The following is a 14906-nucleotide window of genomic DNA, read 5'->3' as shown; positions in this document are numbered from 1 at the left end:
GTTCAAACTGACTTTTATGGGTTAATGCTTGGGGTGCTTCAACCAGGAACAGCTCTGCTGGGGGAAGTAACTGACATGATAATATTGGGACCTCTGTAAAATAAAGAATAGTTGTCTCATGTCATATGTTTTTTTAAGGAAGGGAAGATGGATTGCAACATGCTAACCAGTATGAACCACAGCTGAACCATCTCCTTAAAGATTATTTTGAAAAACAAGCGGAAGAAAAACAGAAGAAAAAGAGTGAAAAAGAGAAATCTAAAGATAAATCTCATTCACAAAAAGACATGGTGTAAATATTTTGTATTTATGTAAATTCAGACTCATTTTACATGATATATTTTTTATATTTTTATTACTCTAAACCCTCTTATTAAAAATATGATATTTAAATAACATAGTAAACACATGTAAAAATTTTGTTCTTCAAAAAAGTGTACAAAATGTATAAAATCCTACTAATAAAAATAAGCTTTTTTCTGAGAATTTATTTCTGTTTGCCAAAGAAATGAAGTTTCTAAAGTTTATCAGAATATTTTTTAAATGATTATAAGGCCTCCTTATTTTATAAATAAAAACATATTCACAAATATGTTTTTATGTTTAAAACTTTTGAAAAGTACACAAAAGAAGAAAGAAAAACACTAAAAGTTTACACCTGGAGATAGCAGTGTTCAACACCTGACCATGGCTAGTGCCTTGCACCCATACCTGATATAGTAGGTGCTTAATAAGTATCCATTGGAAGATGAACAGATGAATGAAAGATTACCTTTGGTTCATTTTCTTCTAGTTTTTTTCCTCTGCATTTGTTTGCATAGTAGGTATTGATATATATATGGATTACAACTTTTTATTATAAAAATAATACATTCTTCATGTAGAAAATTTGCAAAATACAAGAAAGTATACAACAGAAAACAAAAATCACCTAGAAATACACTACCTGGAGATAATCACTAACATATTCCTTTAGTCTTTTTTCTATGTTTAGATTCTATGTGTATATATGTAGTTAAGTTTTAAACCATTTGTGTCCCTACTGATTCTTAGACATTATTAACAAAAGAGCATTTATACATCCTGGATGGAAAAATGACAAGTGCTTGATTATAATTAATATCAATGCAATATTTTTACCAATTAAAAAAAATCTTAGTGACCCAAGTCACTCAATATTCATTTCAAAGATGCAGGAAAATTCTTACTTGAATTATTTCACAATAAAAAGAATAGGACTAGTCAGTCTCTATGGAACTCTTAGGGAAAAAAATAAATTCAACAACAAAACTTGTGGTTTAGTAATTCTCCAAGCCTTTTCCCAAACATGTTACTGTGTGCAACAACAGTTGCTTTTTTAAGTGTTCATCCAAACTGTGAAGTGAAAGATGTGACTTCCAACAGATCCTTACAAAGCAGAGGAATAGTTGAAGGAAGTATTACAGAACCGCGCCTTACCCATGAACTATACAGTCTAACTGACAACATACATTTAAACTGGATTCCTGAGTTTTGCTGCCCAGACCTCCCTATTTTTTATTTCTTAATTTTGGTCTGTTGGCCAGCTGGAGCTAGGTCTCAAGTAATTTATTTTCCCCAAAAAGAGTATATAGATCATATATCTTTTGAGGTTTTTGTATATCTGAGGATATATTTCTGTTACATACACTTATGAGAGCTATATAAACACTATGTAAATTGCCCTTGGCTTCACTTACTGTTCATTTGGATGATAGTTGAACTTCTGTCTCAGATCTACAGCTGGATGGCTGACTGATTTTGCACAATTCCTAGTCTAATTCCTGCTAGCTTTTATCTAGAACTGCTCAATCTTCTGCACTTGTGCCTGTGCTGTCATTAATTGCTCCCTTCCCTTCATATCTCATTTTGTCAGTTTTCCAGAAATTTCCATTTCTGTCATGATAATAGGGAGAGGTCTTGATGGTATAGAGTAAGATTTCTCAACTTCGGCATTTTTAACGTTTTTGGACCAGATAATTCTTTCTTATGGGGCAGCTGTCCTGTGCCCTTTAGCAGCATCCCTGGCCTCTGCCCATGAGATGCCATTGGCACCTTACCCCAAAGTTGTGACAATTAAAAATGGCTCCAGACATTGCCAAATATTCTGATGTAGAGGGTGGGTTCAGCATTCCAGCAATCTCAGAAAGCAGTAACTGCACTTAAAAGTGTAGCTGCCTTATGTTTTGGTAGTTATAAATCTTGTATGTTTGATATTTAATAAAGGAGAGAAGGGTCTTTTTTATTTTTAAGCAAGCATGCCTACTCTGTTTCTAATGCCATTGTACATGTAGTGTATCAATTTTATATTTTCAATCCAGTTATATCATTGTAGCAGTTCATTACTATTCCTCTCAACTTGTGACAATAGGTCAGCTAGGAGTGTCAAATATTTATCTTATGTGTTTTCATAGTTATTTTAATGTGATAGAGCCCAATGGAACCTTTTTATTATTATTATTTATTATTTTTATTTTTTTGAGACAGAGTCTTGCTCTGTTGCCTGGGCTGGAGTGCAGTGGCATGATCTCGGCTTACTGCAACCTCTGCCTCTCAGGTTCAAGCGATTCTTCTGCCTCGGCCTCCTGAGTAGCTGGGATTACAGGTGCCCACCACCATGCCCAACTAATTTTTGTATTTTTAGTAGAGACGGGGTTTCACCATGTTGGTCAGGCTGGTCTCGAACTCCTGACCTCAGGTGGTTTGCCCACCTCAGCCTCCCAAAGTGCTGGGATTACAGGCATGAGCCACCACACCTGGGTCCTTTTTAAACAGGAACACACTGAAATCTTTAAAAGAACTTCCCATTCAACAACATTCCTCTTGTTCAGAACATAAGAAGTTAGTATAAATGTTATGGTGTAGAAGGTGGCAAAGAGATTGATAATATACTATGCTACTATTTTTTGCTAAGGGATTAGCTCTATCCTATAACTACATAGCTATTATTTCCCTTTCTCTAATTTATAGCATATTGTAACAGAAAACTAAAAATTAATAGAAAATGTTGGTTTTTGCAGAACCATTCTTTCCATTCTTTCTAGCCCACCTGCATAGCTCACTAGATTAAACACTCTTTTACACCAGGCACTTTAGAAAAGAAAAAGTAATGGTGGTGCGGGGGAAGAAATGGAAATGGTTTAGTCTCTGTTTCCATGCTGCCCCCATTCTCTTGGTTTAGGATGGAGATTCCCACCTGGGCAAGAAGATGGAGAGGCTTTCTTTCACTCTGGGTGGACCTTACTCCACAGTGGATATGGTATTTAGTTTTGTCTCTGGTTTTAATCTTTACCATCCTGGATTGGGTCACAGAATGTCATCCCAAAGTGTAATGTCAGCTGCAGCAGGCCTGGTTTATATCTAGGAGTCAGATCTTAGTGCTCTTGCCCCAGCCCCTGTCCATTAGAGCACAGTCTTCACTCATTCCTTTTTCCCAAGACTTTTACAACAGAAATGGGGTGAGAAGCAGCTCTCACTTTCTTATTTCCTTCAAACACCCAGTAAGGGAGTGAGAGATTGATGGGCTCATCTACTTTATCTTTCTTAAAGAGAATAATAAAACATTCTTCTGATTGGGTGGTGTTGACCATTGAGGAGTTGTTTTTGGCTCCATCATATATTTTGAGTGAAAACATACTATCTGAACCCTGAATATTAATATGGTCTTTATATGTATTTTCAGTAAGAAAAAGATAACAATATTTGACATTAAAAAACAAAATCCCCAAAGCCCAGGCTAACACATTCTTTATCTTTTTCGTCTCAAATTCCAAGGTTGGATAGACATGAATTGAACTTTAAGAAATATCCTGTTCAATAACAATCAAAATATTAAAATTTCTTAGGATTTTACAATATACTCAATAAGCCAGTTTTACAATTATAGCCATCAAACATCTATACATAACAATAATCTTAAAACAATGTCTCCCAACTTGTGTTCAGTAAATGATAGGATTATATAAAAATGTCAAGATTTTAATTTATAGAATAAGTCTATTAGTTTATGTATCACAAATTGAAATAGAATGAAATTTCTAAGCTTTAATCTACTCATCATTAATTGCTTACTTTATATAGTATGTGTGTTGGATTTTTTTATTTTTGAAGATTTTTTCACAAACATCTCATTTACCCCAGTGGGGGGATAGGTATTTTCCCCATTCTGTACATTATTAAGCCAAGGATCAGAAAATTGAAGTGATCCACCTAATCTACCATGAGTAGTACCAGGCAGGGCTGGAACCCAAGCTAACCCAACTCTGAGGCTAGGCTATATTGCACCACCTGCATTGTAAGTCACTTTATCAAAGGGTAAAAGACACTGAAACCAAAAATTTTACAGTCCTCTTTGACCCAACTAGACTCACGTCCTGATCATTTACCTTAGTTAATTTAGTATGCAACCATTTATTAACAATTTTTTTTTTTTTTTTTTTTTGAGACAGACGGGGTTTCACCATGTTGGCCAGGCTAGTCTCGAACTCCTGACCTCAAATGATCTGCCTGCCTTGGCCTCTCAAAGTGCTGGGATTACAGGCATGAGCCACTGTGTCTGGCCTATTTGTTGAACAGTTTATACCTTCCTGGTAAATATAATTTTTACTAGAGAAATGGGTTTGTTGATTTCTCTTTGAATGTCTACGTTTGCTACTATAAGATGTAGTTTGCTACTTAATGCAAGAGAAATATTGATTATTAACAAAAATGTATTTATAACTGAACTGGTGATTCTTAAAATTCTTATAATTCTTAAAAGTAGGTGAAAAAATAATATACTTTGCTTTCCTCTGTAGCCAGCTCCTGTCCTTATTCAAAATTTGAATTGTGAAAAATTATAGATTACTTGAGTTATGAAGCTTAGCTTAAAAGTTCAAAATAAAACATAACTTTTGGTATTGCTCTTTTATATTTGAACAAAAAACATTTGATTTGGGATGCCAAAGCAAACCCAAAATGCTGCTTGCTCTTGACTATGGTTTAATTTAAAGACAGCTGTGAAATATCTTTATACTAATTAGATTTGTTTATATTAAATAAGAATGAACTGGAAATTGGTGATTTACTTGACAGATATTGGACTTTGAAAATTAAATAATTGTTCTAAAAACATTAGATCAACACTGATTTGAAATCCCTGGTTTGTAATTAGCCATGAGTGAAATGTGTGTTTAGTTCAAGTTGTGTGTTCGGTTTACATTAGCATGATTTGATTATAAAGTAAAGGAAAAATACTAACCAAATGTCTCTGCAGTCCTCTAAGTTTCTCTCATCCTGAAACACTAGTTAGGCTGATTTTTTAAAAATTCTCTGTGAGTGTCTGAATTATTGCAAATCTAGTCCTGATAATAAATGGAGATGTATGTGTGCATGCTTGCATGTGTGAAAAATCAGGAAGCAGTCACCTTGCAGGCTAAAGAACTGGCAGAGAAAATTTCCTAAGTGAAAGTTTTAGGGTACCTATGGTAGCCAGCCTCTTTAAAGACAGATATAGTTCATTTCATTGGACGAATTATGATGAATTTGTGGCTTCTTGGAATAGAACTAATTATTTCTTTGGTGCCATTAAAGTCAGTGCATCCATTGAGCATCTGCTCTGTGGCTGGCCCTTTGTGCACAACAGGCATATGCAGCTTGTTTTATGTGTTAGGCCAAGCATGGAGTGCAGGGCTACTTATGTACCACTCCACCCCGACATGGGGCAAAGTAGAGCTCTCCCTGATGGAAAAACTTAGGGGCATACTCGAAGCAAGAAAATCGGCCTCCTTTGCCCATTCTTTTGGAATATATATTTCTAAAGAAGAGCTAACATGACCATGATGCCATCAGGAGCTCAATACTTTGTCTCCTATGTCCTTAGGTTCCTTATATCTAGAGTCAATGTCAGGCTATGGGGTATGAAGTAGAAGCTAGATCTTTGAAGACCAGGTAAGTCAGAGAGGTAGAAGGATAGTTGTGAATGGAAGGGAGTAACTGGTGGGGAAGACAATATGGTTAACAAATTCTGAGGTGTAAAAAGATCCCACGTCTTTCAGCACAGCTGTGGATGTATGTGTAACCAGCTGACATCTCCCACAGGTTTGTGACTCCTTTTAGGTATTATGAGCCCTATCCAGTGTTATGAATGGATGATGATGACCTTCCTGAGCAACATGGTAACATCACATAAGAACAAAATTAGAGCATAAGGTAAAGTGTAATGAACAGCAAGCAGTCCAGTGTAATTTGATGAGTCTAGACATTGTTGTATGAGACCAGACATTGTTATATGCATTATGTATATTGGTAAAGGAACCACATACATAACTTTAGTGACAATGGCTCTTCAGAATCATGTTTTGCATTTATAATTTGGGATCAGCACCAGTACAGTAGGTGCTCAGTAAGTGCTTAACTAATGAATGTTATAAAAATCTAGAATTGGCAGGGCATGGTGGCTCATGTGTGTAATCCTAGCACTTTGGGAGGCCAAGGTGGGCAGATCACTTGAGCTCAGGAGTTCAAGACCAGCCTGGTCAACATGGTGAAACCCTGTCTCTACTAAAAATACAAAAATTAGCTTCTGTGGTGGTGTGTGCCTGTAGTTCTAGATACTCAGGAGGCTGAGGCAGGAGAATCACTTGAACTCAGGAGGTGAAGGTTGCGGTGAGCCAAGACTGCACCACTGCACTCCAGCCTGGGTGGACAGAGTGAGACTCCATCTCAAAAAAAAAAAAAAAAAAAAAAAATTAGCCAGGCGTGGTGGTGTGCACCTGTAGTCCCAGCTATTCAGGAGGCTGAGGTGGGAGGATCACTTGAGCTCAGGAAGTGGAGGCTTTTGGGAGCTGAGATCACGCCACTGCACTCCAACCTGGGCACCAGCCAGAGTGAGACTCTGTTTTTAAAAAAAAAAAAAACAACAAACCTATTATGTCCAGATGATCTGTTTTCTTTTGTGGTTTGCATACTTTTAAATATTTTAAAACAAATCAAACTGGGTTTATTTCTCTTACCTTCTAGTATGTGCTCACATGTATGCCTTATTTTTTCTTTGAGACAGTGTCTCACTCTGTCACCCTGGTTGGAGTGCGGTGGTGCAATCAAACTCCTGGGCTCAAGCGATCTGCCCACCTTGGCCTCCCAAAATGCTGGGATTAAGGCATGAGTCACCATGCCTGGTCAGTGCCTAATTTATATGCTTGAAGCATGAATACCTCATTCTGTTTTCTGTTTTTATTCATTATGGCACATCTATTCTCTTTCCCTTTATTTTTGTTTAATTCTACTTATATACTTTTGAATAGATGATAACATTCCCATGGTTTGATATTCAAGAGGAACAAAAGGGAATACAGCAAAAAGTCTCCCCTGCTCTGTGTCCTCCAGCCTCCCAGGTCTCCTCCTCAGAATCAACCAATGTTATAAGATCCCTGTATTTCCTTGCAGAAATATCTTACTAACATATAGGTAAATGCATATAAATATCTCCCCAGCCACCAGCTTTTATTTTTTAATTTATTTTGTTTTTTATTTTTTAGATACAGGGTCTTGTTCTGTCCCTCAGGCTGGAGTGCAGTGGCATGATCTTAGCTCACTACAGCCTCAACCTCCTAGCCTCAAGTGATCCTCCCAACTTAGCCTTCCCAGTAGCTAGGATGACAAGTGCATGCCAGGCTAACTTTTTTTTTTTTTGTATTTTTTTGTTGAGACGGGGTCTCACTGTGTTGCCCTTGCTGAGGCTCATGAGATTCTCTTGCCTCAGCATCATAAATGCTGGGATTATAGGTGTGAGCATGCTAGGTCTCACTTTTTTTTAAAGATGGGGCTTCATTTTGTCATCCAGGATGCAGTGCAGTGGCACAAACATAGCTCACTATAGCCTTTTTGTAGAGAAGAGGCCTCACTATGTTGCCCAGGCTAGACTTGAACTTGTGGCCTTAAGCAAGCCTCCTGCCTTCGTGTCCCAAAGTGCTAGGATTACAGGCATGAGGCACTGTACCCAGCCTGGTCTCCCCCTTTTACATGGTAGACTACTATATAAAAAATGTTGTATACCTTGCTTTTTTCACTGAACAATATATCTTAGAGCTCATTCCATGTTGTCTATACTTAAAAAAATAGTCATCTGAGATTTATCATCACCCTAAATTACTCCAACATGCTGCTGACCATGACCTCTCCCTCACTTCTACACACACTTTCTGGCTTCATGAGCTCTCATTTCCTGACTCGTTACTATTCTGACATTCTATCAGTTCCCTTATCTTTTCCTTTCTGTCCAGACACCATCCTGCTTAAGCACTCTCAACTACCTTGGCAAATTAGTGGCTTGCTGCAGTTTTTTTTCCAGCTGATAAAACTATGGATTTATTCAAATATCCTTTTCCATTTTCTTACACCTGTGCTTCTGGGTGTTCTAGAGGAAATTATTCTAATATGCAGATGGGTGCCACAACACATTTATGATAACTGATCTCACATGTCCCATATGCCCAGAAGTTATATGTCCCTAAGCTCTTCAACTCATTGTCTTCAGTCACTCTTCCCACCAGAATGATTCTTCTAACATTGCAAATATGATCAAATTAGAATTTTTTTATTGCAGCTCATCACCTATAATATTGTTTCTCAATATGTGATCATTGGTCCACCTGTGTCAGAACCACTGACTTCAAGGTCATTTATCCTAAGAAATATGTTTTTGTTTTTTAAAAGCTACTTGTATTGAAGTACATAAAATATGCGTAATTTAAGTGTACATCTTGATGAATTTTGACAAATGTATGTACACCTTTGTAACCACCATCACAATCGAGAACATTTCCATTACCCACAAAGTTCCCTTGGGCCCCTTTGGGGTGAGTCAGTCTCTCCTCCCCAAGGTAACCATTAATCCACTCTCTCCAGAGGCTACTTTTACCTGTGTTAAAACTTCGTATACCTTTTTCACAAGATGGTGCCGAATACGAAGAAGGAAGCTCCCACCCCTCCTTTTGGCCAAGTCTTTGAAGGCCAAAAGACAGGGTTGAAGGGTGTCCACGGCCACAAAAAAAACCCAAAAAACAAAAAACAGAAGATCCGTACGTCACCCACCTTGCTGCGGCCCAAGACACTGCGACTCCGGAGGCAGCCCAAATATCCTTGGAAGAACGCCCCCAGGAGAAACAAGCTGGACCACTCTGCTGTCATCAGGTTTCTTGCTGACCACTGAGTCTGCCATTAAGACCACATAAGATGTTCACTAGTTTACTTTCTTCTATTACCAAGATTGCCACCTTTGACTATCTAGGAATCAAGGTAATGTTAAGAGACAGACCAAAAGGAGTTCCTTCTCTCTGTTATTTTTCTTTCTTTCTTTCTTTTTTTTTCTTTTGAGACGGAGTCTTGCTCTGTCGCCCAGGCTGGTGTGTAGTGGCGCGATCTCGGCTCACTGCAAGCTCCACCTCCCGGGTTCACACCATTCTCCTGCCTCAACCTCCCAATTAGCTGGGACTACAGGCGCCCACCAGCAAGCCTGGCTAATTTTTTGTACTTTTTTTATTAGAGAGGGGGTTTCACCGTTTTAGCCAGGATGGTCTCGATCTCCTGACCTCGTGATCCGTCCATCTTGGCATCCCAAAGTGCTGGGATTACAGGCGTGAGCCCCACGCCCGGCCTTCTCTGTTATTTTTCATTGGTTTGGGAGTTTGGAGCTTGTTAGATTCAGTGTGAATGATAGAAAACCCAAAATAACAATGGCCTCAACAAGAAGAAGTTTATTTCTCCCATGCAAACAAGTTGGGAAGTAAACAATGGAGAACTGATATGGTGTCGCTGCTCTACCATCTCCAGGCTGTCCTCCTCTTCTCATGACCCAAGATGGAGATCCATATATCATATCTGTATTCTCAGCAGCAGGGTAAAGGAAAAACAAGGGAGGAGGGCATGCCCCTACCCTTAAGGACATGAAGTTTCATGTGCCACTTCTGTTTGCATCTCACTGGCTAAAATTGGGTTGCACTGACCTCTCCTAGCTGCAAGGAAAGTGAGAAATGTAGTCTTTATCTTAGGCAGCCACATGCCCAGCTAAAAATGGGGATCTAACTACTATAAAAAAAAGGAGAAAATGGCTAGTTGAGCACCACTGGCTGTCTTTTCTGTAGCAGAGTCACATTAAAGACATTCCCATTCAATCTTGTTGGAATATATCTACCTCATTGCATGTCTTGAAGATCTCAGGAGGTGGTGTTCCCATCGTCAGTTCATGGGGTAGGTCCCAACTCTGGTGTGGAGTTTATGAATCTAAGAACAGGCATCTATGGGAACATAGGGATTCTCTGTGCTCACTAATAACGTGAGATTTTAGTGCCCTGTTTACATTTATGTTTCTGATCATGTTGGCTCCACGGAGTGCTTTAATAGCCAATAAGAAAAAAATGGCAACTTACTATGTACATTATTAGTCAACACTTAATGATAGCCAAATAACACTTTACAAAGATTTCTTGGTGTATCAAAAAAGGTGGATGGGGAGTGGTAGGCATATCACACAATATACCTGGTGCCATACTAAAGGCATCCAAACTTGAAACTTCACAGTGGCAGGTTATATGAAATTTGTGTTGTGTCTTCGGTGATTTAAAAAAAATATGACATCTATCCTGTCAAGTTGATGTTAATTTGGATAGAATTGCCTTTATAGTTGTACTTATATTTATAAATTTTGTGGTTGTCATGGTTATATAAGAGATAAAAACAAGGAGTTTATAGTAAGATTTATATTTGTCCATCTTTAGATAACCTTATAATAACAGTAGCACTGTCTGCACTGATGAGGCCACAGGGAATCTTTTCCCTTTCAGAAGGGTCAACACATTCCTCAAGGAAAGGGCACAAGCCTGAAATTGTCAAGTCTGGGTATACAGTGTGACAGGCCTAGATTGCAGTTGTGATCTGGGTGATCTTAGGCAAGTTTCCTCATTTGTGAAAATGGTAATGACAATAATGTCCTCATTGGGATTTGTGGGAAGACAAAATAATAATATATTCAAGGTTGGTAGGTGGTACAGTGCCTGGCTCATTGTAGGTTTGCTTCTCCTCTTCAAGAAGCAGTCCCTATATCCTCCAAGTTTTCAAAAGGTATAAGCTGCAAATAAACATCTAAAAAAAGTGTTCCAGAAAAACACTGAATCCTTTGGTCACCCAATGCAACCTAAAAATATGGAGAAAGACTAAGTAGAGAAAAAACCGCAAAAGAAATCATTCCTTTAGAGGATAACTTTGTCAAGAGCACTCCTGAGCACTTTGTCAAGAGCACTCTTGTCAAGAGCACTGACACAGCCTTGCCATAACCATAGACTATACACTGTCCAATAAGGAGGAGGAGGAAAAAGTGATGGTCTTCATCTCTATGAATGCTATCTTGACCTAACTTTTAACTTGGTTCTCCACACTGATTAAATTACCTGGGCGAGTAAAGAAAAATCACTTTGTGTTCTGCAGATACATATCTTCTTAAATATCAAATTAAAGAGAAATTCCAATGCCAGCAAGTTGTGACTGAAATAACTATCTAGATATTCTTTCTTGGCCAAATGCTTGGAACCAAGAGATTACTACTGACTTCTTAGGAGGCTGTATCCATATGTTTCTTATTATTACTTTAAAAATTCTATGTGGTTTATTTCACTTCTATTTTATTAGGGAGAAAAAAGCACTTTGAATTTTTGGGATGAGAGGGAAGGAAAAGGCTTTTATTTATTTGTTTATTTTTGAGATGGAGTCTCACTCTGCCACCCAGCTGGAGTGCAGTGGCATGATCTTGACTCATTGCAACCTGGCCACCTTCCGGGTTCAAGAGATCCTCCTGCCTCAGCCTCCCAAGTAGCTGGGATTACAGGCAAGAGCCACTACGTCCAGCTAATTTTTGTATTTTCAGTAGAGATGGGGATTCACCATGTTAGCCAGGCAGGTCTCAAACTCCTGACCTCAAGTGATCCACCCGCCTCAGCCTCCCAAAGTGCTGGGATTACAGGTGTGAGCCACTGCACCCGGCCAGAAAAGGCTTTTATTTCAATGAGGCACTACTCCTTTTTCAGAGACAGTCCCTCTGTGTTGCTCAGGCAGTAGTGCAGTTGCACCATCTGGTTCAGTGCATCCAGGCACTCTTGGATTCAATTAACCTTCCTGCTTCTGCCTCCCAAAGTGCTAAGATTGTAGTCATGAGCCACTATGCCCAGCCGGAAACACAACATTCTTGATGCCAATTTTATAAGACACTGAGAGCCAAAGGAAGACTCAGAGAAGAAACCAAAATACCATGTGACTTTTTGGGTGGCCAGAAATTTATCTTAAGAAACAACACGCTGAAACCTAGTACAATTTCCTTAAACCTCTGATCATTTGTTTTCTGAGAATATTGTTGGTCTCAAATCCAACATAACTCAAATTATTTGAAGTATAAGAATAAGACTAGACCGGGTGTGATGGCTCATGCCTGTAATCCCAACAATTTGGGAGGCTGAGGTGGACAGATCCCTTGAGCTCACGAGTTTGAGACCAGCTTGGACAGCATGGCAAGACCCTGTCTCTGCAAAAAATACAAAAATTAGCTGGGCATGGTGGCATACTCCTGTAGTCCCAGCTACTCAAGAGGCTAAGGTGAGAGGATCACTTGAGCCAGGGAAGTTGAGGCTGCAGTGAGTGAGCCGTGATCATGCCATTGTGCTCCAGCCTGCACGACAGAAGCGACACCCTGTCTCAATAAATAAATAAATAAATAAATAAATAAAGAACTCACCAAATTCATGCAAATAATAAAATTATAATTTTCTCCACCTTTTAGTGGCATATTAGAATCTCCCCAGCTGGGAAATTTGAAAAAGAAACAAAACAAGGTGAAAGCTGTCTTCTACTTAGGATATTAGTAGGGTTTGGGTTTCGGTTAATATTGACATGGAGTTTTATTTTTTATTTCTAGTCTATTTTGTTTTTACAAAATTTCTTAGTAGACTTTTACCAGATAGCCTTAGAAAGGTATCTTGATTTTTCTGTACATTATTGTATTGTGAGATTAATCTTTTTGTTCCTTCAAGAGAAAATGAAGCCTCAAATCCTCAAAAATAAAAACCCTGGAGAAAAAGAATTTGCTGAGAAGAATGCCATTATCCTCTTGCAAATCCTTTCCTTTCTCCTATTCTCAGTCCTGCTGTCTCATGCACCCAACAATAATACAACATAGTTTCAGTGTGGTGACTGGTGCTATAAAAATGCAGTTAAATAGAGACCCACAGTAGTGTCCTTCAGGGTAAAGATGGCTTCTGTCATAGAGAAAGCCAAAAGCCTAACAACGTAGGAAAGCAAAACTCAGAATCAAGTATTTTCTGAATCCTGATTATTTTTAAAACAGTAGCCATAGATGCTATATTTCCAAGCACAAAATGAAAAAGGAAAGTTTTTAATTACGGCTGAGGGCAGGTCAAGAAGAAACACATTTAAGAAAGATTAGACACAAAGAATTTCCTGCTGGCAAGTGTTATTAAATAAAGGAATGTACTACTTTGAGACTTTTTTTTTTAAATCTGGCTGGGCACAGAGGATCACGCCTGTAATCCCAGCACTTTGGGAAGCTGAAGCAGACAGATCACTTGAGCCCAAGAGTTCGAGTCCAGCCTGGACAACATGGTGAAACCCCATCTCTACTAAAAATACAAAAATTAGCCGGGCGTGGTGGTGCTGTCTGTAGTTACAGCTACTCTGGAGGCTGAGGTGGGAGAATCGCTTGAACCTGGAAGGAGGAAGTTGCATTGAGTGGGATGGTGCCACCGCACTCCAGCCTGGGTGACAGAGCAAGGCCCTGTCTCAAAAAAAAAAAAAAAAAAAAAAAAAAAATCAAGTATTTCTTTAGAAATCCACCAGAACCCTATGATGAGGTCTCATCTCTCTGAAAAGTTATGTGATCCAGCATTGAGGAGCTTTCCTTTCTCTGTCCAGCCCCAGGAATTTTGATTTAACAAGAATACTGAAATTGCAATGTATGTTCCCCTTCTCTACAACAGTGTTTCCATTGATAGTTCAAGAATAAGTTTTAAACGTTTGTCTTAAAATTACAGTATCCCATGTCAATACAAATGGCTCAACTCCTGGGGCCTTAATTTTAACTGTGGATGAGTTCTATGATATAACTTACCCCACTTCAGACATCTCTGAACTGAAATTTCCTTCCAATGTTTGACAGAGACTACAAAAGAAAAGGCATTCTCCAGAAGGCCGGCATTTTAAAAAATAACAGCTTCTGATTATGAATGTTCCAGTATTTACCTAGAAAACACAGAGATAAAAACTTAACTTACCACTACTCAATGGAAAAAAAGATAACCACTATGAATATATTTTTCACTCTAGGATGTATGAGCTTATAGGTCTGTCCAATCATTTAGATACAAATATCTATAAATTGGGATCATACTACACATTATGAGATTAAAAAATTAAATATCCATCAGAAATATAATTTTAATGTCTCCGTGACATTTTGTTATTGTAGCAATTATACGTAAATATATTTACTACCAAAATTTTGTAGTAAACTATTGTATAATTTATTATTAGTCTCTACTGTTGATAAATGTGGGCAACTTAAATTCGTTCCAATGAACAGGTAAAGTGGTAAAATGGTAAGTCCTTAAGTTACCTTAGATCCTTGGGAAAGCACAGTAATTTGTTGACGAAGTTAAGGACAAGTAAAGTTAAGTGGGAAAGAGATGAAAATGGCGAGCGGAAATAGAAGTTTGGGTGTCTGGACCCATGAGCTAAGGCCTAAGGCAAATGATGCTGAACGCCTCTCTGTCCCCGCCCAACATTTTATACTCGGGACATCTAGCTAAAAATGAACATCAAATACCAATTCGGATGATAATTAAAATGTACTG

The 14906-nt window shown here is 38.3% G+C and overlaps 1 protein-coding gene and 1 long non-coding RNA gene across 13 annotated transcripts in view; one reads left to right on the top strand and one right to left on the bottom strand.

Moving 5' to 3' along the window:
* ZGRF1 (zinc finger GRF-type containing 1) overlaps positions 1–486 on the top strand; it is a 98731-nt gene extending 98245 nt beyond the window's left edge. For all 12 annotated transcript variants that reach the window (XM_063723585.1, XM_063723584.1, XM_054554334.2 and 9 more), the window contains one exon: positions 139–486. In XM_063723585.1, coding sequence (XP_063579655.1) covers positions 139–296 — 158 coding nt within the window. In that variant the 3' untranslated portion in view covers positions 297–486. The remainder of the gene's footprint in view (positions 1–138) is intronic.
* An 8470-nt stretch (positions 487–8956) lies between these two features.
* Positions 8957–14287, bottom strand: LOC134761296 (uncharacterized). Its single transcript, XR_010139766.1, has 2 exons — positions 14165–14287; positions 8957–9210 (listed from the first exon to the last, which is right to left on the bottom strand). It is a non-coding gene; the product is annotated as an uncharacterized LOC134761296 (long non-coding RNA).
* Positions 14288–14906: the final 619 nt, after the last annotated feature.

This window comes from Pongo abelii, chromosome 3 (genome assembly GCF_028885655.2).
Source record: "Pongo abelii isolate AG06213 chromosome 3, NHGRI_mPonAbe1-v2.0_pri, whole genome shotgun sequence".
NCBI lineage: Eukaryota > Metazoa > Chordata > Mammalia > Primates > Hominidae > Pongo > Pongo abelii.
Note: the sequence above shows the minus strand (reverse complement) of the source record. Positions and strands in the feature narration are given on the sequence as shown.